General features: G+C 39.3%; 1 protein-coding gene across 3 annotated transcripts in view; it reads right to left on the bottom strand.

Annotated features, from left to right (window-relative positions):
- LOC124171580 (probable cytochrome P450 CYP44) overlaps window positions 1-23,920 on the bottom strand; it is a 36,898-nt gene that overhangs the window by 4,972 nt on the left and 8,006 nt on the right. For all 3 annotated transcript variants that reach the window (XM_046550759.1, XM_046550760.1, XM_046550761.1), the window contains 5 exons: window positions 17,346-17,574; window positions 12,619-12,809; window positions 4,311-4,509; window positions 4,037-4,208; window positions 3,787-3,953 (listed from right to left, as the gene is read on the bottom strand). In XM_046550759.1, the coding sequence (XP_046406715.1) occupies window positions 3,787-3,953; window positions 4,037-4,208; window positions 4,311-4,509; window positions 12,619-12,809; window positions 17,346-17,574 (958 nt within the window). The remainder of the gene's footprint in view (window positions 1-3,786; window positions 3,954-4,036; window positions 4,209-4,310; window positions 4,510-12,618; window positions 12,810-17,345; window positions 17,575-23,920) is intronic.

Here is a 23,920-nt window from a genome sequence, read left to right as displayed (position 1 = left end):
CCAAGGCAGGCAATTTGAGAGTGCCCTTTTCCACCAGCTCTCCAATATAGCCAGAGCAGTCCACTTGAGGACATCGGCATATCATCCGGCAGCAAACGGGATGGTGGAGCGCTTCCACCGCCAATTAAAATCTGCCATCCGCTGCCACAACACGCAGCAGTGGGTGGATGTACTGCTGGCGATACTCTTGGGTTTCCGATCTGCGCTGAAGGAGAATATTAAAGCCACCCCAGCAGAGCTCGTATATGGCGAGCCACTACGCCTTCCCGGTGAGTTCCTCTCCCCCACCAGCGGCCCCACCCCCAATGCCACCTACTTCACCTCCCAGCTTCCCACTTCCAAGGCCTGAGTCCTCGACAAGCAGCACGCCATGGCACTCGGCATGCCCTTATCTTTAAGGACCTGCCATTTTTTTCCCTCCCACGTTTTTGTGCGTCATGATGCAAGTCATGGTGCCCTTCAGGCCCCTTACAATGGCCCGTACAAGGTCCTACAGCGGGATGGTAAAACCTACAAAGCACGTTTGCCAAATCGTGATGCTACCATTGCCATTGACCGCCTGAAACCTGCCTACATCATCTCTGAAGAGCCAGTCATCCCTGAGGAGAGGAGCGAAATTCTCATCCCGACCACAAGGAGGCAGCCATCAACCCAGGTGTTGCCATCTACGAGCATCCCTCCAGTTGATGGGCCAACTCCTACACCCACAGCTCCAGGGGCAGAATATACGCTGCTCAGTGGCCGCCCTAAGAGGCATGTCCGTTTCCCGCAGCATCTGCTGCACTATCATCTCTAACCTACTCCATTTCTTTTCCCCCATCCAAACATTTGCCAATTTTCTGCCTTTTTCTTTGTTTTCCCTTTTTTTCTCTCCACGCTAGGGTAACTCACTGCCAGGGGGCTGATGTGGCGATAATTTCAAGTGCCGTCATCAAGGCCAGCCACCTGGCTGAGGACGTTGCCCTGGGACCCTGAGGTCCCTGCCGCCGCCACCAGGGTATGTGGAACCTAGCGCCACGAAGGCGCCGCGAGAGAGAGACGCTGACGAAACGGCAAAGGAGAAGGACTATCGCGCGAGAGAGACATTGAGCAAGTGTATCGCTTACCATCGCAATAACCGTGGTTGAATTTACTTTCGTTTACTTTATTGAAGTGAGGTTAATTACCGGAGTACCCCATAACCCCTTCAGTCATTACTCTGGATGTTTGTCGGCCTGGCCATAAGAAACCCATAACAAGCTTACTTTATAAGCGCCTTCCTTATTTCTTCCTTTCACCTTATCTCAATGACTTATAATGTTCTAGCTGGGTATGCTGATGCTGTCTCTCCCTTTTAGAGAAAATTTCAATCCATGAACGGCCTACTGACAAACGGTTCCTACTCAAACTAAATAATAAAATTCACGGTTTTTTCCAGGTCTAAATTGCATCAAATTCACCGTCTGTTGATGAGCCATTTTAGGAAGAAATATTGATCACATAACAATCACCGGCCGCACGTCAACTAAAAATATACAGCAAACGTGACAAACGCCGTGAATGCAAACGCAGCAATGAAAGAGCTCTTTTTACGTGGCCTATCTTTCGCAGTATTCAGAGCCGGCTAAATGTTGTGAGTGGGAAAATGGAGGGTGGCAGGGAAGTGAAGAGGTGTCTGATTTCTCGCCAGGGTTAATGATCACTTTGGTTAACGGTCCTCCAATCACAGCCTTAAGGTCTTTGTGTCATCATGGCACACGGACCAATGACACATAATTGCGCTTCGAATACACGTGTGCAGTTAAATGCGTAGCCAGTGTCGAGTGACTGACCTTGAAATATGATCGACAAATCAATTTTTCTTTTGATCCGTCAATTGTAGATCTACAATCAAGTTCGAGGGGTTTTTAAGGTTTTACAATGAATTTCACAGCTATTTCCAGGTTTTTTCACGGTAGACGAAATTCATGGCTTATTCACGGTTGTAAGGTTTTCACTGTAGAGTGGGAACTCTGTGACACTTATGAAAAGAACTTTGCCTCGGATACAGTTCACAAGCTAAAGACTTTTTGTTTGCTTGTTTTCAAGGTTAACTATTTTTATAGGACCATGGCAAGTATTATTGAATTTCGATAAATTTTCATAATATCATTACCATTGGCCAACAATATTAAATTTGGTTTGAGGCAGCTCTCCACTCAATTCATCAGCAGATCTTTTCACAGCTACCTACTTCTTCCCTTATACAGTCTTTACCTGCTCCAAACATTTCCTATTGGAAACCTTCTTTTTCCATTCTTCCCATCCACTTGTCCCTCGACGATTGTCTTCATTATGCCACAAATATGGCCAATTAGGTTGATCTGCGTTCTTAAGGTTTTCACAAAGCTCCTCTTCCTCCCCACTCTTCTTAGGACTTCCTCATTACTTAGTCAATTCATTTGATCCTCATTCTTTTGTAGCACCACATTTTGAAAGCCCTCTACTATCATTGTATATGCCTCACTTCTATACAGAAGAATAATCCAAGCTCAAATAAATTGTTTCTTTACTTATACTTACAATTTTTAAATTTCCTCCTGTCAATAGATATTTTTTTGCAATGCTCTCATATTCTGGGCTCTTTTACTTACAATAACTGCTTGCTGCTACCAAACCAATTTATTCTACTTTACAAACAACAGAGTTCATTCACCTCTCCTAGTTTTTGTTTCCCATTATGTATAATGTTTGTCTTGACTTCTTCTCTACTGCTGCATACTAATTCATACATATCTTAATTTTCTTTGTGCTTACTTTCAGCTGATGTTTACCTATTATCCTATTCATATTTCACAGAGTCTTCTTCAAATCCTTCTCTAACTCTGCCACGACAGCTACATCATCAGCAAATCAAAGCATGCTAATTATCCACGGATATTCTCCTGAAACCTGTTCTTTGATTTCATAAATGGCTTTCTCAATGCAAATGCTCAAAATTTGGTGACAAAGTACAGATTTGTATCACTTTTTTCCAAAGTCTTGCATCTTCCCAAACCGGGTCCTGATTTTATCACCACTACTAGGTAGATAAATTTTATGGGATAGAAATGAACTCACTCAATTAAACTCAAATGAATAATAAAACAAGGGGGAATACTGTCACTTTCCCTGGGACATAAGAAAACGAGGAATTTTTAACAAGGTAATGGAAGCTATTCATAGAAAGTAGATATGTGTCGGTTCTGGTACCCCATTTTCGACCAGTTCTAGGCCTCTGGAATGGGTATCGAGAACCGATTGCATATTAGTATTAAACATGTAATCATAATAAAAATATTTTTTCCGAACAAATGCTTTAAAAAACCAATAGACCATGGTCATTATTCTCTTGAAATTTTGATTCCATAACCTTTTCTGCGTTACAACTTGAACGACCGCGGCTTGCCCCCCTTCACTTTTGATCCTGGGTACACCCTTGAACCTTTGTAGGTAACATCATAACACCTTTTGAGTAATTTTGATGGTGGATGTAGAGCCTTTTATGGTGTAATATAATTAATGCCTTCATCATATAATTCATATTTTTTAGTGTAATTCAATCTTAAATTATACATATGCATCAAAGGTTATTTCAGACTGTGACTATTTAAAAACCAAATACTGAAGAAAAAAAACATGAAAAGCAGATATGGCAGGTTTTTTCCGGAATATTTCATAACAGAAACATTAACACGAACACGCCTATTTTTTGGTCCGAAAAGTGATGTTAGAATCCAAATCGACATCACTGAACAGTCTCCAATTAATTACAATTGCAATACTTACCGAAAGGTTTCCTTGACGGATGCCTTAAGATATGACATATTGTTCAAAACATCGACTGTGATTGGGCCATCCTTAGGAATAAATTTATCAACTTCTTCTCGTACCTTGTTTTGGACATGTGGGTTTTTAGCCAAACAGAATATATTATATTGTATACTAGATGGAACCTGTTGGGTTAGAGATTTGTGATTAAAATACTAACTGAATGAAATCAACAATCTGCAAAGAATGTTTTGTACTGGTTAATTACTGTTGATAGCCCCTCTGATATCAGTGAATGGCACATAAAAGCAATGTCCTTCACATCCATTTCCTTTGATAAAAAGTAAGCCATCAAATTGTATTTTTTTTCAGTCATTTCTTTCGAATCTGTCAACTCTTTGATTTTAAGAATAGTTTCCTTGATATGCTTTCCAGCAGCCCTGAAAACCAAGAGACATATATTACCAATCACACTTAATTTGGATACTTGTGAAGTCAATGCTACTTATTAAATGAAAATTCTTTCCATTTGTGGATATTACTTGTGGAAGTAATCCTCAGCTGACACCAGCTTTTTCCATGGCCTTGTAGGAATGTATTTATACAGCATTGTAGCCACTTTCAAGATTGCATTATAGTAGAAAATGCCTCTGTTTGAGTCAATCCAGTTCTGAGCATCAATCTCTGACTCTCCCCCATCTAAACACCCCAGTCTTTTTTCAAATAGGATTTCTCCAGCATCTAAAATAGTGATATTAATCAGCCATTAAAACGTCAATAAAATGTAACATAATTATAACTGTGCACTATATATGAATGCATTGCCATGTTTGTCTTGGGTATCAGTTCCTGTGCCTTCTGTTATTTTGTTACATGAGGTAAAGCTCCCCACTACATGCTTATAAAGAGGACTTATGTAAGGCACATTCCTGAATTACAAGTTTTGTTTTGTGAGACATCTGTTAGCAGGGGAGGACCCAAGTTTTTTTTCTGGGGGGTGGGGCACTAGGGTCTGACAGGTATTCTCATGTTTGAGATTAAAAACAAAATATGTACAACAATTACTCAAGAAAATATTCTCTTTATTTTTATACGAAAGTTATAAATATTAAATTAAATGATTGAGGTTCTGTAGTGCACAAAATAAAATGAATTTAATGATAGCCGTATTAATCTTGTCTGCGTCTATTTTTTAAGCGTTTGGGGGGGGGGAGAGGGGAAACGTGCCCCGGTGCCCCCCCCTAAATCTTTCAATGCATTTAGCAGTCTTTCCAGAATAAGAGAACTGATGGTATGACCCTTTTACAATACAGAGAAAAACTGAACCACACAGATTGATTTTACAATTTTATATTGGTTAACCCTTTTAGTGTGGCGGGCCAATACATATATCTGCTCTTACATAGTACATTATTTAATTTGCTATAACTTATTTCAGTAAACATAAAAATATTTTGTCAATATTAACCAGTTTAACATCATCAATAAAAAAAAACCACATGGATGTATAATAAAATAGCTTTGTATTGTTTTCTTCCTAGTTGCTACATTTTATGAAAATACCCTCCACATTCCTAGCCAGTAACCCAGGAAGAAAGAAAGATATGGTAGCACTATAAGAGGGTTAATTGGACAAATCCTTGTGATACTGCTATCAAAAATTTCTGATACAAAATTTTCAAATCTAGGACTAAAATTGAACACTTGATTGCTTGTATGAATGTGAATTGGAACTAGTAAGGAACAAATGTGAAACCAATATGGGATGTATGATACATATAGAGCCAGTTGGGAACAGTAAGGGAAAGCATTCACCCGATAGGGAAACAGTACGTGTGTTATACCTCTCTCATAGAGACTGATAGCGAACAAGCATAAATTGGTGGGAAAGAGGCATCATCACCAGGGGGAAAGGTCCCACCCAATATCAGGGATCTATGTCTACGTCCCCCTCAATCTTAAAGAATTTAGATCAGTGGTATAGCCAGGAATTTTTTTTGGGGGAGAGATGGGGACAAAACCGGGGGGAAAATTTTTGGAAAAGAGGGTACTAACTAGAGAGTTTTAAACTAATTTTTACACTTTTCATGATCGAAAAACTTCATTTTGAAAATAAATCTTTTTTAAGTTCATGATTTTTCAATATTTTGTTTTTCTTTATGAAGCAAAGTATGTAATTGTGTTTTTATATTTCATGTAAAAATATACATTTCTCGCTACGCTGCTGATTTAGATTAAATGTAAGCAATTTATTTAGACCTAATTTCACCTCAAAAATGCCTCACCTTAAATAAATAAGTAGTTTTTCTATTATCCCCCATAACCCTGGCATATATGTCTCCCCTAGTTAAAAATAACTGATGATGCCCATAGTTAGGAACATGGGATGGAAGGGAACAGGCAGAGACTAGACATAAGGATCACTCCATTTTGGTATTTAAGGGATGTTATTATGGGCAAGATATGGTATGGAACTGATCCTTTAATCCTTATTATAGTCTGTTCACTTTATGTCTGCGGGTGAGCTTTCGTGAGAGTCTGGACACTCTTGGATAGCTTCGCTGATTGGGAGGGGTGTTGCCGAGGGAGAGGGGAGGAGCGAACATAACGTTGCCAAATGTACATAGCCGCTCTACTTTGTAACTGAAAACGTGTTAGTCATAGGTGGCCACAGGTATTTTGGCCCTGCCGCCGAGACAATATACCTACTCATTTGGAAGGCATTGGGGATAATCCTTTCACAGAATCCTATGACATTGTCTGCTACAGCGCTGAATGAGGCACCGTTGGTGGAAGGCATATTTAGTCACATACAAGGAGAACGCGTGAGGTATGGCAACACTGCTCCACGAGCAGATTCACGATGTTCACTCGTCGGAGGTCTGAGAGCGACTCACTGAGGCCACGCCTACTGTTTGCTGATTGGAAAAGGCCAAGTCACATGTCGAGAAACTTTCCCTCCCCACACCACCACTTGGTTTGGCCACACCAGCTCACCAGCAAAGATAAAATGAACAGAGTATAGTTTCACATCTGGACCAGTTCCATACCTGGAACCAACATTCTATATCCGAATCTCAATCCATTTTAGCCACTTTAGTAAATGAGTCGAATGCCAGTTCCATATATGGAGCAAAGGTTTCATACCTGAAACCTTGATTTCAGATTAGTTTCAGATCTTGACTTTCGTAGGGAATACTTTGGATATTGTTGGTATGGACAGTTACAGGAAAACCCAAAAGCACTTGAAATTGGGAATTAAATACACTTTCAAAGCAAATCGAAAACCAAATGAAGGATGAATAAGAATATGATGAGTTGACCATAAAATGACGTGGATGAAAAATGACACACAAAAACTCTGCAATAGGTACAACAATAAAATTATCCCTTTCCAATAACTTAAATTGTGCTCTCCATGCACAATGAAATAGTACCCTTTACAATTATTTGTCCAAGACACATGGATGTTGAATAAAATTACATACATAGGGAAAAAAATTACCATTATCCCACAATGAGATTATGTTATCAAGTCTGAATAAGTGAGAGCAATGAGCCAACAGCAATGTGACTCTTGCCCAGTGAGAAATAGGTGGTGGAGTCCACGTGGAACCCACGTGGAATCCACATTGAGTGGTGGATATTTGGTGGTGGTGGATATTGAGTGGTTGGACCCACGTGGAATCCACGTTGATTTCAAGTGGATTTGTGGTGATTAGCATAAAATGATAAACAGAATTTCTAATTTGTGGAACTTAACTCTCTGGTGTGACATTGCATCATTTATCATCCTGAAACCACGCTAGTTATGTGAAAATGTATCGCACATTCTATTTTTATATAATTCGTGGAAAGGCAGCCATGAGAGCACATGAAAAATCGTAGACACATATATAGAAGGTTTAGCTATAGAGTGGTTGAGGTTTTAATGGTTTTAGGACAGCACCTACTGCTGTTTTAATTTTTCCACCAAATTTCCACGTGGGTTCCACGTTGATTCCACGACCAAAAACACGTGGTATCCACGTTACATTTCCACGTGGGTTCTACGTGGGTTCCACGTGGATTCCACCACCCATTTCTCACTGGGTGTATTCATAACCAAAAGTATAAATTACTCTTTTTCAAACCAACTAAAAATAGGGATGACAAATAACAATTTTTAAAGGACAATAGAGAATGGGAGGGGCTGTTCAGGAGATTTTGAATGACAGCTTACAATTACGATGAGGAGACCACGAAGGATGAATGATGAAATTGATGATGATGGTGTGAGGTGAGGACAGTGATTAGCCATGCACCTTCACTCTCTCACAGTAATGGAACTCAAGATTAGGGTATCTCCAAATGTTGTGATGATTACGGCAGAAGACTGTCTACAAATCCTGAAGCCATAAGTGGACATGGCTTAGCCACTGGAATAAACATGAATAACTGCAGACCCATTTCTATTCTTTCAGTTTCTTCAATGATTCTATAAGTAATGTACAACAAATTTACGTGTTTTCCAAGCCAGTTCAATATTGTGACTACGTAGATTTCCGCGGTGTTCAGGTTCCAATTTCTCCATATTCCGGTGCAACCGCGTTGGTTTGTTGGTGATGACAACAGTTTCGCTAGCACTGCTGCCAGCGTCTTCAGGTCGAAGATGATGCCGGTCCACGATTTTCGTCCTCCTTATATAGGGGGTCAGTCCCGCCAGTTGTGGCTGCCGCTCTCCTATTGGTCCGCCTAATGAGCCTCCTCCAATGGGCATCCAGATGGTAGCCGTCGTCTCTGTTAAAATTGTCCGTCCGGGCTATCTCAATGGATTCGCGGATGAGTCTGGGAAAATATCTGCCTTCTTTCACTATTATCTTGGCGTCGTCAAACTTAATGTCATGTCCCGGGGTCCAGGCGTGCTCCGATATGGCAGACAGCTGGAATTGCCTGTTGCCCGAAGGGCAACGAAAAACAGGCAATTCCAGCTGTCTGCCATATCGGAGCACGCCTGGACCCCGGGACATGACATTAAGTTTGACGACGCCAAGATAATAGTGAAAGAAGGCAGATATTTTCCCAGACTCATCCGCGAATCCATTGAGATAGCCCGGACGGACAATTTTAACAGAGACGACGGCTACCATCTGGATGCCCATTGGAGGAGGCTCATTAGGCGGACCAATAGGAGAGCGGCAGCCACAACTGGCGGGACTGACCCCCTATATAAGGATGACGAAAATCGTGGACCGGCATCATCTTCGACCTGAAGACGCTGGCAGCAGTGCCAGCGAAACTGTTGTCATCACCAACAAACCGACGCGGTTGCACCGGAAATATGGAGAAATTGGAACAGTTCAATATTGTTTCCGATTCTGAATTTGGTTTCATGAAAAAGAGTCAACTGTCAAGTGTCAAGTCAAATGCCAAAAAGAAATTCATTCATAAAATTTTATTTGAACTTCATAAACTAATGAATGTGATTGGGGTTTTATATGACCTTAGAAAGGCTTTTTGACTCAGTTGATCCAACAGGACTTCTGAGAGAACTTAAATACCAAGGGATTTCTGGGCAGGCCAAACAATGAATTGATTTGTTTTTGACTGGATGGTCTACAGGCATAAAAATCTCTTCCTAGCACAATCCAAATCCTACACCACTTCAAACCCCGTGAAGATAAAAAGAGGATATCCCATGGATTAATTCTGGGTCCCCTGATACTCCTCATTTATATTTGGAATCTTCAAACTCATTCTTCCTTTGGTCCAGGGTATTAGTATGCTGATGATACAACTAACTTGACCTCCACCCCAAATCATACCAAGATGCAGAAGAATATCAACAGCATGAGAAAATAAAGCAATGACCACTAGGTTTCACACAGCCTGCTGTCGTCCAAAAATGTTCCTTTGAAAATTGACCACAAGCTTTGACATTGATAGAATGAATGTTGGATCACAATATTGGGCAGCATATCAGGACTACATACAACAAGCACCAAAACTAGAACTAATATTGGAATTCATAATTCTCAAATACTCTGCCTAAATTATTTTTATTTTCTCCTGCCTTCAATATTTTCGTAATATGTTCTTCCATTGATGCCCTATTCCTCTACAAAATTATAAATTCTTTTATTGATTGTTCCCCTCTTCTTTCTTTAGTAAATTTTAATGCACCCCGTCATAGTTCTAGAAATCTACTCCCATTTGTTGTTAATTACCACAGAATTAATTATGCCTTAAACTCCCCGCTATCCAGAATGATGAGGAATTTTAACACACTCGGCCAAAGCTTTGACTTCTCTATGTCTCATTCTAGATTTCAAAGTCACTTGTGGCCAAGATGAACTCAATTTAAAAATTCTGCTACAAGAACATATTTATACCTTAAATTTTATAGTATTGTATGTACCTACATATTTTATCCATGTATGAGCAATTCTGTTTAGATTTTTTAAATTTATTTTTATGGGTTTATTGTACGTGTGTTCATTATTTTCTATTGTCTATAATCTGAGAAATTATTTGTAAGACTATGGTTAATGGGTTATCCCGTAAATAAATGAAATGAAGTATTTTGAGCCAATCCAGCATCTATCGGATGTGTTGCCAATAGTTTCCTGCACACAGTAGTGACCACAAGGGAATGATGCAGCTATTCTCTGATCTCACCTTCGCAATAGAAAGTAGAGATTTCTCAAAACCCCAAGGTTGGATGGGAAATTTTCAGAGATTGTGAGATTGAGATTGGGCAGACAATTGATAAATTCCAATACCCAATGGATTGGCAAATAAATACTTCTGTAACAAACAGGCTTTATTAATCTCCACCAGGTGGGTAGGGGTATAATTGAGGGGAGGTGCCAAGTAAAATGAATATCTTCACTCATTCCTTTTGGTGGGGCCACTTCAATCCTACACACACACACATACTAGTATTATATCTGTATGCTGGGATTCCCTTTGTGCCTCAGTTCAGAAACGGCCCTGGCAAATTATTTGTTTTCACTTGTTAAATCCACAATCCATAGAAAAGTGGTACTTTATTACAAAAACAAAATAAATGACGTACAATATGCACAGGCACTTAAGAAAAGAATTATCAAGAGGCTTACCAATGAGAAGGCCTACCACTCTCAAAATGGAAATGAAAAATGTTTCCTAAGCATATGGGCACACAATAATGTGTTCATTGAACAAAATACCAGGAATATTAATGAACAGTGTCCGCTATTTTGTATTACAGTATACGTCTGAATATAGTCCCCCCTTTTTTTCCAAAAATGCCCGTGACAAAAGTTAAGGGGGAGACTATATTCAAACCCAATTTTAAAATTTTTTCCAGAAACTCAAGCCTCAAAATTAGGGGGGGGGGGACTATATTCAGAGGGGTACTATATTCGGAGGAATACGGTAATTAGCGGCTAATATTATACCCACCATAAATGAATTATTTTTGGATATTTACGCATAATCCTGGTCAGTAATATGATGACTAAGTAAATATTTTTAAAGCTTAGGATGATTTAGGTACTCCCCTACCTTGGAGTAAAATAATAAAAATAATAATAAACACACACACATAACAAAAGCCACATATGAATGGAGTTCCAGAACTTAGAATATCTGAGCGTCCTGTCCCGACCGGTTGACCTCCACCGAGTCATGCATATGCTTTCAAATACCATAGCCGCAGACAAGGCAAAAGTCTTGTTCTACCACTTCCCAAAGCCATTGTTTATAAAGAATGCCTTTACATAGAACCTTTGGCCCTTGAAGGGTAAACATACTGATGATGAAATTCTGTGGCTAGCTTTGAGGAAGTGGCCAACCTTAGGAGTTGATGCGGACATTGCTTGGCGATTGTGTCATGGGGTGTGGGCCGAAGGGGTTTTCCTCTCCCGAGTGGGTCATACTCCAAATGATAGGTGCCCCTGGTGCCCGGACACATTAGCATCGGTGTGGCACTTGGCCTTTTTGTGCCAAAGAGTTAGAGGAGTTTGGAAAGCAGCTATATCTTGTGCAAAATTACTAACTGGCATGGACAGCATGCTACTGTTATATCTGTATGCAGGAATACCCCTTCGTGCCTCGGTTCAGCAAAGAGGCTATTAGCTAACTATTTGTTCTCGCTTGTCAAATCGACAATCCATAGAGAAGTGGTGCTCTACTATAAAAATAAAATAAATAATGTTCATTACACAGAGGCCCTTAAGAAAAGACTTCTGAAGAGACTGGCTACTGAAAGAGCCTACCACTCTCAAAATGGAAAAGAAAAATATTTCCTAAGCATTTGGGCACATAATAACATGTTCATTGATCAAAACACCGGGGATGTTAATGAAAGGTGTCCGTTATTTACCATACAATAACGGCTAATATAATATTCACCTCAATAAATTTTGGATATTTTTATTGTATAATCCTGGACATGATGCAATGATTAAGTATTCAACCTATACTTCTGAAGCTTAGGAAATTGTAGGTACTCCCCCACCTTGGAGTAGAATAATAATAATAATAACACATGACAAAAGCCTCGTGAATTCTGCGACTCCGTCTATCACGAGGAAGGAATACTGAGTCACACAAAAAATTAGGGCAGGAGAAATGCTTACTTCCGATTGAATGTATGCCCTGAGGTAAAACTTGTTAAAAAAATTCCAAACTGTAAATACCACAAAAAAATCATAAATTCAGGGTTTACATACTATATTATTAAAATGAAAAAAAATCAACTCCATTTCAATGTCAATGATTATTTCAGACATGAGGTAAGTCTGTACTTATGTCATAACTAAAGATTGGGATACTAAAAATAGTCACTATAAAAATATGGTCATACTTTCCTCAGAATGAACTTACTTTCCAAAAACCATTTAGAGGCAACATTATGAAGATCTTCAATATGGCCGTCCATGGTCCGATCTTTAAGCAGCCGATCAATGAATTTGATGCTGATTCCATCAACTTGAGGCAAGTAATGCTGCACCTCTCTTGGCTTCAGCATAATTTGTTGAACAACACTCCGCATCTCATACCAGTCATCTCCATTTCTTGAAAGTCCAAAATGTAATTTAATTTGTTACTAAAGTTTATTTTCCTCTCTGAATCTTAGAGTACAATATTAGGTGCAGTTTATTTGTCAAGGATGACTATAACATGAAGACTTTTTTAAAAACATTTTTACCAATAATTCAACATAATACTAAATTCACTTAAATCATCAAGTTATATGATGAATTCTTTATAATTGGCAAACAATCTATTCAATGCTGGGAAATTCAAACCCATCCACAAAAACAGGGTTACACAATTATATAAATAACTACCACCCTATGTCCTCCATAAAAAGCAAGCAAAATGTTTACAAAATCTTATGAGATATGCTTTATCACAGAAACAATATTTTATAAATGGAGGAATATGATCTGGCTCTACTTGTATCAGTCTTATGTCTTATTTATTATTTCAATATTGATGATTGGCAATACTGATGATTTTTGACGCCATGTATGCAAACTACTGGAGCAGCCCCTATGCAAACTAGACATTGGCACCAATGCACTATTCCGATGGCCCTGTATTGGACCCCGATGTTGCCAAATTGGCACAATTACAATGATTCAAGTCAAATGTGTTCCAAATATGAGTAGATGAGTAGGTGGAGTTTAGACAAGAAGGGGAGGATAACCTTCAGCCAAGCCCAGATACTGTCAGTTAGTTTCATTGATGGGGGAGGGGGATTATCGAGGGTAAGAGATGGAGTGAATCTGACTTTGCAAAATGTACAGTCCAGCAGGCGAGAGTTGTCCGATGACAGTTCTAAAGGAGGGGAGGAGAATCCTGCACCAGCATGATTTGCAGACAATCGCTGTCCCCCAAACACACCTCACACCGTCGCCTAGTCATACAATGCTGTCACATGCATATGAAGCCCCAAAACAAGCCCTTTCTTCGAGTTACCAAAACAAGGGATTCTTCATTTGGGTCCTCCACGCTTGTCATCTCTTATGGCTCCTTTCTTAAGGGAAGCCTTTTGTTTACATGTGAGGCAGTGATGGCATAAACTACTCTTTTTGTGGAGCTGCCACACTGCTCACAGCACACTTCAGAGAGCCGCTTGCACAGTGTGACTCAGCAAAGTGCCTCTGCATTGACAGGAAGAGGGGAGTGGAAGAAAGGGGAAGAGGGGAAGGTGGTGAGGGGGGATTTCTGAACGAACATTTAAAATGCAACATTTCCTAGATCACAATGTGAAAAATTGATTTCAAATCAATCACGTATTGCATAGTCAAAATGTTTAACACGTGATATAACTGATGAACCACTTCTGGCGATATGATATATCTTTCATGAAAGACAGAATATTTATTCCGTCTCCTGTGCTTAGAGATGACGACAATTTAAAAAATTCTGTTGTAACAAAATATTCTTTCCAAAACTACATGATCATGTTAACAATTCATAATTAATTTCCAAGGTAAATCTTAGTAGTTTGTGTTGAAACAAATTTTCATTTTTGCCTCGTATTATTTTCATAAATTTGCCATTGCTGAAAACTTTTACATGAGCATCTTCACCATTTTTCTTTCACAATGCATGGAACACGCAGGAGAGAGAATCACGATAAGGGTCATATGAGATTCTTTAGAGTAATACCCAGCAAATGAATCAGGAGAATCTTTCAAGAGGCATGAAAAGGTGAGCAGAGGGCTGCCAGCAAAAAGTGCCGTGTGCTCCCTTTGACCCACCAAACGTGCGATGAGCCTCACATGGAAAATGTTTGTGGAAGGAGTCATGTGCGCATGGAGTCCAACTTCCACCGCTCATGTCTCCAACAGGCACGGTGTGCACTGAGGGAGTCATGGGTGTCGGATGCCTGACTTCGCCTTGCACAATTCCAGTGCACAATTGCGTGAAAGGAGTTGTGTGCAAATGGAGTCCGACTTGTACCACTCACGAATCCAACACACACAGTATGCGCAGAGAGTCGTTTGTGGATGGGAGGGAGTTGTGTGCGGAGGGGAGGGAGTCGCGACTCACCAAATAAGACTATCTCACCTCACAGCTCTATCTACTGAGTCGCACATATGAACTGACTCACTCGCACAGTGCCCATCATTAATGTGAGGCAGGCATTTCTCTTTCTCGCCCAGTAACCTTGCTCCCTACCCCTTTTGCCAGTCATCAGACAACTCTCAGCGGCCAGACTGTAGTTTCCGCCTTTACTTGTTGTAGGAAACAAATGGGCCACGAGTATTTCAGGCCTGATGCCAAGACAATGTGCAAAGGTACTCATTTGAAGAGCCGAGCCGATGACCAAATGCTTTCATTGTTTTCATTGCCTTGCTCTTGAGACTAGCTTCAGCCATACGACTCTACAGGCTTCGTACATTGTTTTTATTTATTCTCTTGGCATTTGAATAAAGAAAATTGGGGAGAGTATAAATTTATTGTATACGAAGGTATGAGCAACGTAACAGTGCACTCCAATAACTTTGAATACGCCGCCATCAACGAAAACATATTTGGTGCCCATATTGACAGTTATAATAGCTGACTGCTACATATAAAGCAGGGTGTCCAGCCAATCAAAGCAGAAAAATAATTCATTGCATAATTCCTGGTTTTCCAAGGAAATAACACAAAAATTCCCAGTTAATATTACATGATTACCGAGACAGAAAAGACTTTAAAAACACTCCAAATTACTTCAATACTTAAAAAAATACAATATTAATGTATTGGCAAATATAAGAAATAGGTAAGTTAACACAAATCGTATGCTAAATTTCAATTTGTTCAATGCAATCCAAGAAGCTTCTTTGACCTCATAAATAGATGTTGACGTCACCTGGAATTCTGTTCTTCATGATTTTGAATCTCACTTGAGTCAAGAGCACTAGACATTTTCATTCTGTTGTCTTGCCTGACATTCCACGTTTTGATGAGGCTGTAAAATTTCTACTAAGATACTGCAGTTAAAACTATGACAAACACATTGGCTAGAGAATGGGTGCTGAACAAAAAAAATTAAAATGGGTGTTGGCAAAATTGTTTGAGGAAATAACTTGAAATAAATTATTCTGAAATTCCTGGTTGGAGAAAAATTCATGAATAATTCATGCATAATTCCAGAGACTAAAAATTCACGCACAATTCCCAATTTTCCTGGACCCTGTACACCCTGTAAAGCCTGCTGAAACTCCTAGACCAAGGCAATTAACTTTTACTTAAGGTACTCTTCCGGAGAAAGTTTACAGAGGCATATATCCATCATTTTCGAAGGAATGAAAACAATATGTTACCTACGGCGATTTTATTTGATGATATTGGGTTTTTCACGAGGTGACATTTTATGTATTTTAATGTGACCTCTTAGCTTAATTGCACATAAATACACCTCAAAGCATTAACTCTTTATTTGCTTTCCATGTTTAATATTTAAATATGTTACAGAATTCCATGGGTGTAACATATTTTACTATTTTTTTACATTCTACCAAAAGTACTAATTTAGCAATTAAACTGACTATTTCTCACCGTCTTACGCATGTTATTATGGATAGTTAATTCATCATTAGAGTGGATAGATACCTGACACAGGCTGTAACGAGGAGAAAAAAATCGATATCTTACCGAGGAGTCTAGGAGAGAGATTCACAAATGACATTTATACTAAAAATATTTATAAAGAACAGTTAGCTGTGTATGGATGTCAAAATAGCTCATAAGCGCAGCATTTAAAAAAATTCTGGTGCCAAATATGTGTATAACATCAGACACTTGGTTGATAAATATTAATTCTGGCTTATTCTACAAGTGGACAGCAGATATTGTCCTCCACACAGATAACCAAGTAAAGGCCCAGGACAGAATTTTCTTGAAGTAACTATGACAAGCTGCACAAACCATATGATACGACACTAAGCTTTCATTTACTCTAAACGTCCGATAAACAGTATTTTCTACCTGAATGACCATGACTGTTCACTATGAACAGATATTTTGAAATGTTCTTTTTACTGAACAGGTTCAAAGTGAGCGGTTCATCAAAATGAACAGTTTAACCCACCTCTAGTATCATGATATTGCTTAAAATTATTCCAAAAAACTAAAAGGCTTGATTGGGTTTTTCCCACAATACTGACGAAGAGCAAAAATATTGCAGAAAAATACTACATGTGTTGCGGGAAAGTATCACAAAGTATACAGGATACTTGCAATAATTTAATTTCAAATTTATACAAAATGAGGGGTTATTAAAAAAAAAAGAATTAAAACCAGGTGCCATCGTAAAATCTCATGACATTGCTGAGTTAAAATATTTTTGAAAATATAAAATTTTTGCAAAAATTTCAGTCGAGGAGAATTGCCTTTAAAATGTGTTGAGCTATGTGTTAAGCTGACATAGGAAAACAATTGAAAAATGAAGGCATGCAGGTGTGAGGATTGATCCTGGAGCACAGAATTCCTTGTGAGCCTAGCCTTAATTGGTATATTAACTCATAGAACAGTAATAACTTGACAATCACAGCTGTAATGAGTAGGCTGAGGATTAAAAATATAGGACACAAATCATCACTCACAAATTTCCAAGCCCAACAGAATGGTTTTTCTTCAGACGGTATATTCGAGATCCTTCCTGAATAGGAGGAACGACTGGCATTTTTCCAGCTGCATGTAACACTGCCTTCACATCTTCCAAATCAAATATATGGAGAACTTCTTGCCCAGCCCAATTCTGACGGAAAATGGGTCCATATTTTTTGTACAAATCTCGCAAAGCTTCATGGTACTTGGTTATTTGGTAAGTGCCTAAATGATAAAAAAATATATAATTTACTTTAAAATAATACATGAAGATATAAAGCTTAACTCATTATTTAACATAAGATTTTCATGCCAGTTGGTGAAGCTACAGGATTATCTGTCAGCTTCACAATGCCCAATATAATTTCATAAATCATGTCACAGCTTAATTACACATTTTACATTCTTTCAAGAAAGCAGGGGAGAATGAAAGTAAGCCTAAATTTCTGTTCAGGGCATTGCATTTAAAACTATGACAGTTTAACTGCTGGTTGATTTCGGATGAATGAATTGAACATACTGATATACGTCTGAATATAGTCCCCCCTTTTCTTCAAAAATGCCCAAGGTAAAAGTAAAGGGGGGGACAATATTCAAACACATTTTTTTAACTTTTCCCAAAACTGAAGCCTCAAAATTAGGGGGGAAGGACTATATTCAGAGGGGGACTATATTCGGAGAAATACGGTACCTCTACTACTATGCACTAACTTCGACTTGACATGAAGGTGAAGAAAGCTAACCTTGCTTTGTACACTTCAAAGTGCCCGCAAATGACTCAAACAAGGTGAGTTGGTGCGCAGACATTGAAATAGGCTTGATAAAGAATTAAGAAACAGTATGGTGAGCTGATACATAGTAGTAATAGTAATTAGAGTACCATCATGATTAAATGTTAAATACTTTTAACAAATCACATCCAGATTCAATTTAATAAAATAATTTTAATCGACTTAGATATTTAACACTAGGCTGGTGCTGTCATTTTGATCACTTGTGACTTTCAAATGGTCTCCTTTTCTTTCGCGATGGTTAAAAATTGTTAATATTTTATGGCTTTTGATGAATTTTAACTACGCCCACATCCCAAAAATTTGTATTCTCGGCTGCATGATTTGTGAAATAATTGTTGATAAGCCTAAAAGTGCCAGAACGGTCATTATGACTGGTATTATAGATGTTTAACATATTAATTTTATTCTTTCAATATAATCTTTTTTCTGGTATGATGAGTTGCAGTCTCGTGAGCGTATCGAATTCCCAACTGATATTTTGCATTTTTCTAAAGAATTTTCTTCTTTTAGCATTCAATTATATTATCCGATTACCGCATATTCTTTCTTAGAACTGTCTCAAGAAATAAACACAAAAACCACTACCTACGATGTATGTCCAGAATTCTGTTTCATTTCAGATGTGCTGTTTTCCACCACTCTCTTCGACCCTTTTTTTATCCTTACATGGTCAGTTGAGCTACGACTGCACACTGCATAGGATGCTTTGAGACATGTCCCGGTGTCTGACTTCCGACAAACTAGAGCACGTTTTGCAAGAGATTTCTAAAAACGATTCTGATATTGAAATCAACCCCTTGCATTTTTTTTTATTTATTTCATTTTCGTTTAGGCCAAAAGTAGTGTTTTATTAAAGTACAAAACTCAAACACGTTTAAGGGAACATTTGAAATTATGCAATATTTGTGCGCTTAAGTGCAAGAAGGAGCTTAAGGTTCCCCCTAATGAAGAAGCATTTTGAGAGACCAGCAGATGAAACAAAAGATGATGACTGCTGGATTGAATCCTAAAGAAACTCGACTCGACAACTGAGGAAAAAGAGGGAATCGTCGGAGAGCATTGAGTCAACATAGTCAATTCTTGTATGGGAAAATGGTATCAAAAATTTTCCTCATCAATTCATCTGAAGAAAATTAAACTGACAAGAAATCAGCCGATTTGTATTTCTACGTTCCTCATGAAATAAACATTAGGGATTAAACTCAAATTGGAACTTCTGCGGGGAAAATGCGTCTGCCAACTATGATAGAGGTATGCATATGCAAGAACCAAGCAGCAGCAATGATCGTCCCCTCAACTTTAGCTGACGGAAAAATCATAACTTCGGAAGATACATCCAAGGTAGTGTACCGGATTACTTACGTAGACAGAAAAAGATGCTAATTACTGTGAAAATGAAAGGAGAGGTATCAAAGGAATCCATTTTGATGGAATGAAAGACTATACTCTTTTCAGATGATAAAAGGCAAGAGGACTTATCAATCCGAGTTTAGAAAGGTACATATATGCGGTGTTACTTGAAGAAACAGGGTCCCACTTTTTGGGGTTTGCCTCCCCCGTCGGAGGATCAGCAAAAGTTATAAAATCTGCGATTTTCCATTCCTTTCCAAGTGAAAAGTATATACACAAAATTAAAAAGGATTTGAATATGTTGGTACCAAGTGAATACCGCCCAGAAAAGGGGGATTATCCCTCTGCTACAAGCATAATTCCAACATCCCTTGCAGTATGGGTTAACTCTTCTCGTATTCCCACCAGGTTAATTTTTCCATAATGGCCAACGTTTCAAGCTCCGACGTGGGGCTCATCATCAGGGATTAATGTTGTTGAATCCCGAGAAGAGTTTACTCACATCATTCGCTGGGAAAGCATCAAGTCATATTTCATCCCTTGAAGTGGTCTATCCGCTAATTGCACTTAGTTGACTTATCATTGCGATATAAAAATTGGGAGGGCAATCTAGGGACCCAAATTTGAGGACCTTTATGCTCTTAACTTCAAGAAGGACAACAACCATGATGTTGTAGGGCTTGGACCTATACCATCAGAATTGTCTTCCGGAATTGACTCAAATACCCTGAGAACTGACAGCAGTATCTTTTGGAAATTTACTATGCATTTTTTATAGGAATTCACTCCGAAAATTACGAAAACACCAGAAATCCAAACGCCAATTAAATACATACATATAATAACTTTCACTAAAAATAGAGATGTGCGAATAGTATCCGCGAATACTCGAATACTAGAAAGTATTCGATATTCAAGGTCTCGAATAATTATTCTAAAGGTACCATTTCGAATACTTTGAATTTCATGCCATACACCATCGCACGCACGTCATTGGAAGTTGACTCGGAAAAATGTAGAGAACTCTAGTCTTTTAGTGCATGCAGCGTTGTTTTAGGCAAGTTGACGAACTACATCAAATTCGCAGAATAGAGTGGTGAAAAGAGTTCGACGTGGGGAACCAAAATTGATCGGGTGAAAAAATACGAAAATCCTTGGTTTCCCACACCAGGAGAACCTCAGTGCCGTGGGATGGTAACTATGTACGTAGCACAATTCCCAAAATCCGCTACCCCCTCCATCCATCAGCCCTCAGCCCCTCCTCAGACGCTTTCCTCCTCTCCGAAATCAAACAAAAGGCCCCAGCTCCCGCAGGGTTTGTATTACGAAGACCATAAATCAAAAGCTTCAAAAGAAAATATCAAGTTACAGGAGAGTAATAAAATCGTGTTTCACACTTCCCTTTTTCTCCCCCACTGACCTTTTTCTGCCTACCTGCTTGGAGGGTCCTCATTTCTGGAGGTCAACTGCTGCATGAGTCATCTACTAGCCCAAAAGATGTCTAACAATGACTTTTGGCAATTGATATTACACCTTTATTGGATTGAAATATTAGTAATGTGCGCGTAATTTAAAAAAGAATAAGACCAAACACGACGTATTTCTGACTTTATTTAAGCATTTTACGCAAGAAAATAAATGTCGGAAAGACGAACTCGATATCCTCGCAGCTGAGCTGCTCGGAAGTTGATGCAGCATTTTTTTACGAAAACATGTATCAAGTTACAATTTATGAGTTATGCTATAAATCTCTATTGCCACAGTCACAGACGAAGGGATATTTTCTCAGGATATTTGGTTTCTCCCTGATAGCAATTCAAATTCATCTGCTTATCTTGTGAGAACTTCCAAAGATGGACTGAAAATAACTGAAGAAGAAGAAAATCCGGTGGAGAAGCGTGTGTATTTTGCAAAACGTCTCCGATTGTCCGCTAGCACTTGACAGTAGGAGAGGGGGTAAGGGAAACCTGTTGAAAATAAGAAGTTGGATGAAGCCGAGTATCAGATGGGCGTGCTGCTGAAATGGCGTTTGGTAGATAAGAATGTATACATCAGACAAAAATCCATCGTAGCAGTGTAAATGCCGAGACGGCATGAAATCATTTTTTCGCGAGGTGGTGTGTCCCCTTAGGATATTTGAGAGAGATGTTAGTTGAATCAACTATATGCCCAAATTGTTTCCATAAAATTTAAATATTCCATTAATCAGCTAAATTCCTGTTTGAATCCTTTAAAGGAAATCACAATTACTCACCAAAATCCTGAGTTTTCCTGCTCTATAGGCAACCTAGTCAAACATTCCCATATTCATCGTTTTTTTTGTCCATCCCCTTGAAAAACGATAGATCGAGGTTCTACTATATACCTTTTTATTGATACATTCATCAAGGGAAATAGAAGAAGAATTGTACGTTTAATATGCTTTATTACTAGTATTCGAGGTATTAGAATATTCAAGCAATGATTTAATTTTCAAATTCGATATTCGAGTTCGAGAAATCTGCTATTTGACCTATCTCTAATTAAAAATGCTTAAACGCCCGTTTGATTTTTAGTAAATATGGTCCTTTAAATTTCTGGAGGCTTGTCAACTGGTTGAGAACCCTGCCAGAAGAGCTGAAAGCAGTTATATATCCAATTATTCAAAGGAACGGATTTTTTGGTCACACTGACAATGAACTACTTGCTGGAGAGCTGACGAGTGTGAGGAGGTGAGATGGGATGGATGGAAAAAATTTTAAAGGCACGTTAGAACATGCATTTGGCAAACGTCAAAATGCTCGGAATTTTTGCCCTATAAGAGCAGTAACTTGGCAAAATCTATAGTGAATGACCATAAAATACCGTATAAGCTTGTGTAAGAGGCGCACACGTGTAAGAGGCGCACCCCTATTTTGAGGATCGAGGCTATAAAGAAAAAATATTTTGCGACATTTTTTTTATCCTATCGTGCGGTGTTGCAGACGTATGCCTGGAATTTCGACAGTTATCGAAATGTCCTCTTTCAGTACTATTTGAAAGAGGAAATTTTGATAACTGCGGCGGCATAAGAGGGAGTAGAAAGAGTTCCGATCCTCTCTTTGCATACGCCATCGCTCTACGTTGCTTGTCCTACTCACGAACAATTCTGTTTAAAAGCTCTCGCCGGAGTATTGCAATAGAATTGCAGCCGTGGAAAATTTTAAGGCAAAACACGACAGGCAAATGGCATGAGCTTTCCCAAGAGATTGAACAACAATCGGGGCAATCTCAGCGCCGTAGGATAATAACCACGTCGTAGATTTAAGGCCCCTTGCACACGCACCGATTTTGGACGGCCGGTAAAATATAGGCCGTCCACATTCCAATAGTGAACAATGTGAGAGCATTGGAGCTAGCACACGTACCGACCACACGCCGGCACCGGCAAAATGCCGGTTAGCTGCCGGCTATTGTCACTGTGGATCGCCGACGCCGGCTGAAAAACTTAGCAACGTATCGTTTGACCGGTAAAAATCCGGCGTGTGTGCAAGCATCGCTTCGCCGGTAAAATATCGGCCAATATTTTACCGGCCGTCCAAAATCGGTGTGTGTGCAAGGGGCCTAACGGAACTACACTCGGCTCTCCATCAGCTAATGCCTCTGCCGTTTTTTTCCTTTCCGAGACTCCACAGGAAAATATCAAGTTATAGGGGAACAATGGAAACGTGTTTCATCCCTACCCCATTCCACCTACTGACCTTTTTCGGTCTACCAGATTCAATTACCCGAGTTTCTGGAGGTCAAATGCTACGTGAGTCACCTTCTGAGCTCGAAGATATCTCGATATCTTTCTGCAATTGTATGACACGCACGAGGTTCTAAAAAGAATTAGACCTAACGCGACGTATATCTTACAGCATTTAAGTTTTTTGAACTCTAATTGATTGACACAAAGATTTATAGCTAAAATAAGGCTACTAATATTCAACATAGTCCAAACAGCACAATTTCGGAAGAAACAAGCGTAGCATAAGCGCATTCAAACAAGACGAGACGGACTGGAAACTCAGGCAACGCAAACTGCGTATATCACATTGCTGCGCCTTCGCCCCTTCGCTTTAAAGGCAACGACGTCACATGCAAGATCGGACGTGTTCTTCCCTTGCTCCTTCGCTCGTAGCTTTAAATACGGAGGGGAGGGAGCCCTCTTCCCCTCGACGTCTCCTTCAGCGCTTTTCACTTATAAGCATTTCCGATTCTTCTATCCACCATTAAGTCCAACAATGAGCACACTCGTTCGAATTTTTTCAACCGCAGGTTTTGACACCAATATTACTATATGCAGTATAAATGCCGCGGGATGCCCACTCGTGTAAATAAATTTAGCGCGCGCTCCGGAGCGAATCAACCCGCGCGATCTTTTCAATGTTCACCTCTGGGGTACCGATGTGACGGCGCGATGCTTG

This window comes from Ischnura elegans, chromosome X (genome assembly GCF_921293095.1).
Source record: "Ischnura elegans chromosome X, ioIscEleg1.1, whole genome shotgun sequence".
Lineage (NCBI taxonomy): Eukaryota > Metazoa > Arthropoda > Insecta > Odonata > Coenagrionidae > Ischnura > Ischnura elegans.
Note: the sequence above shows the minus strand (reverse complement) of the source record. Positions and strands in the feature narration are given on the sequence as shown.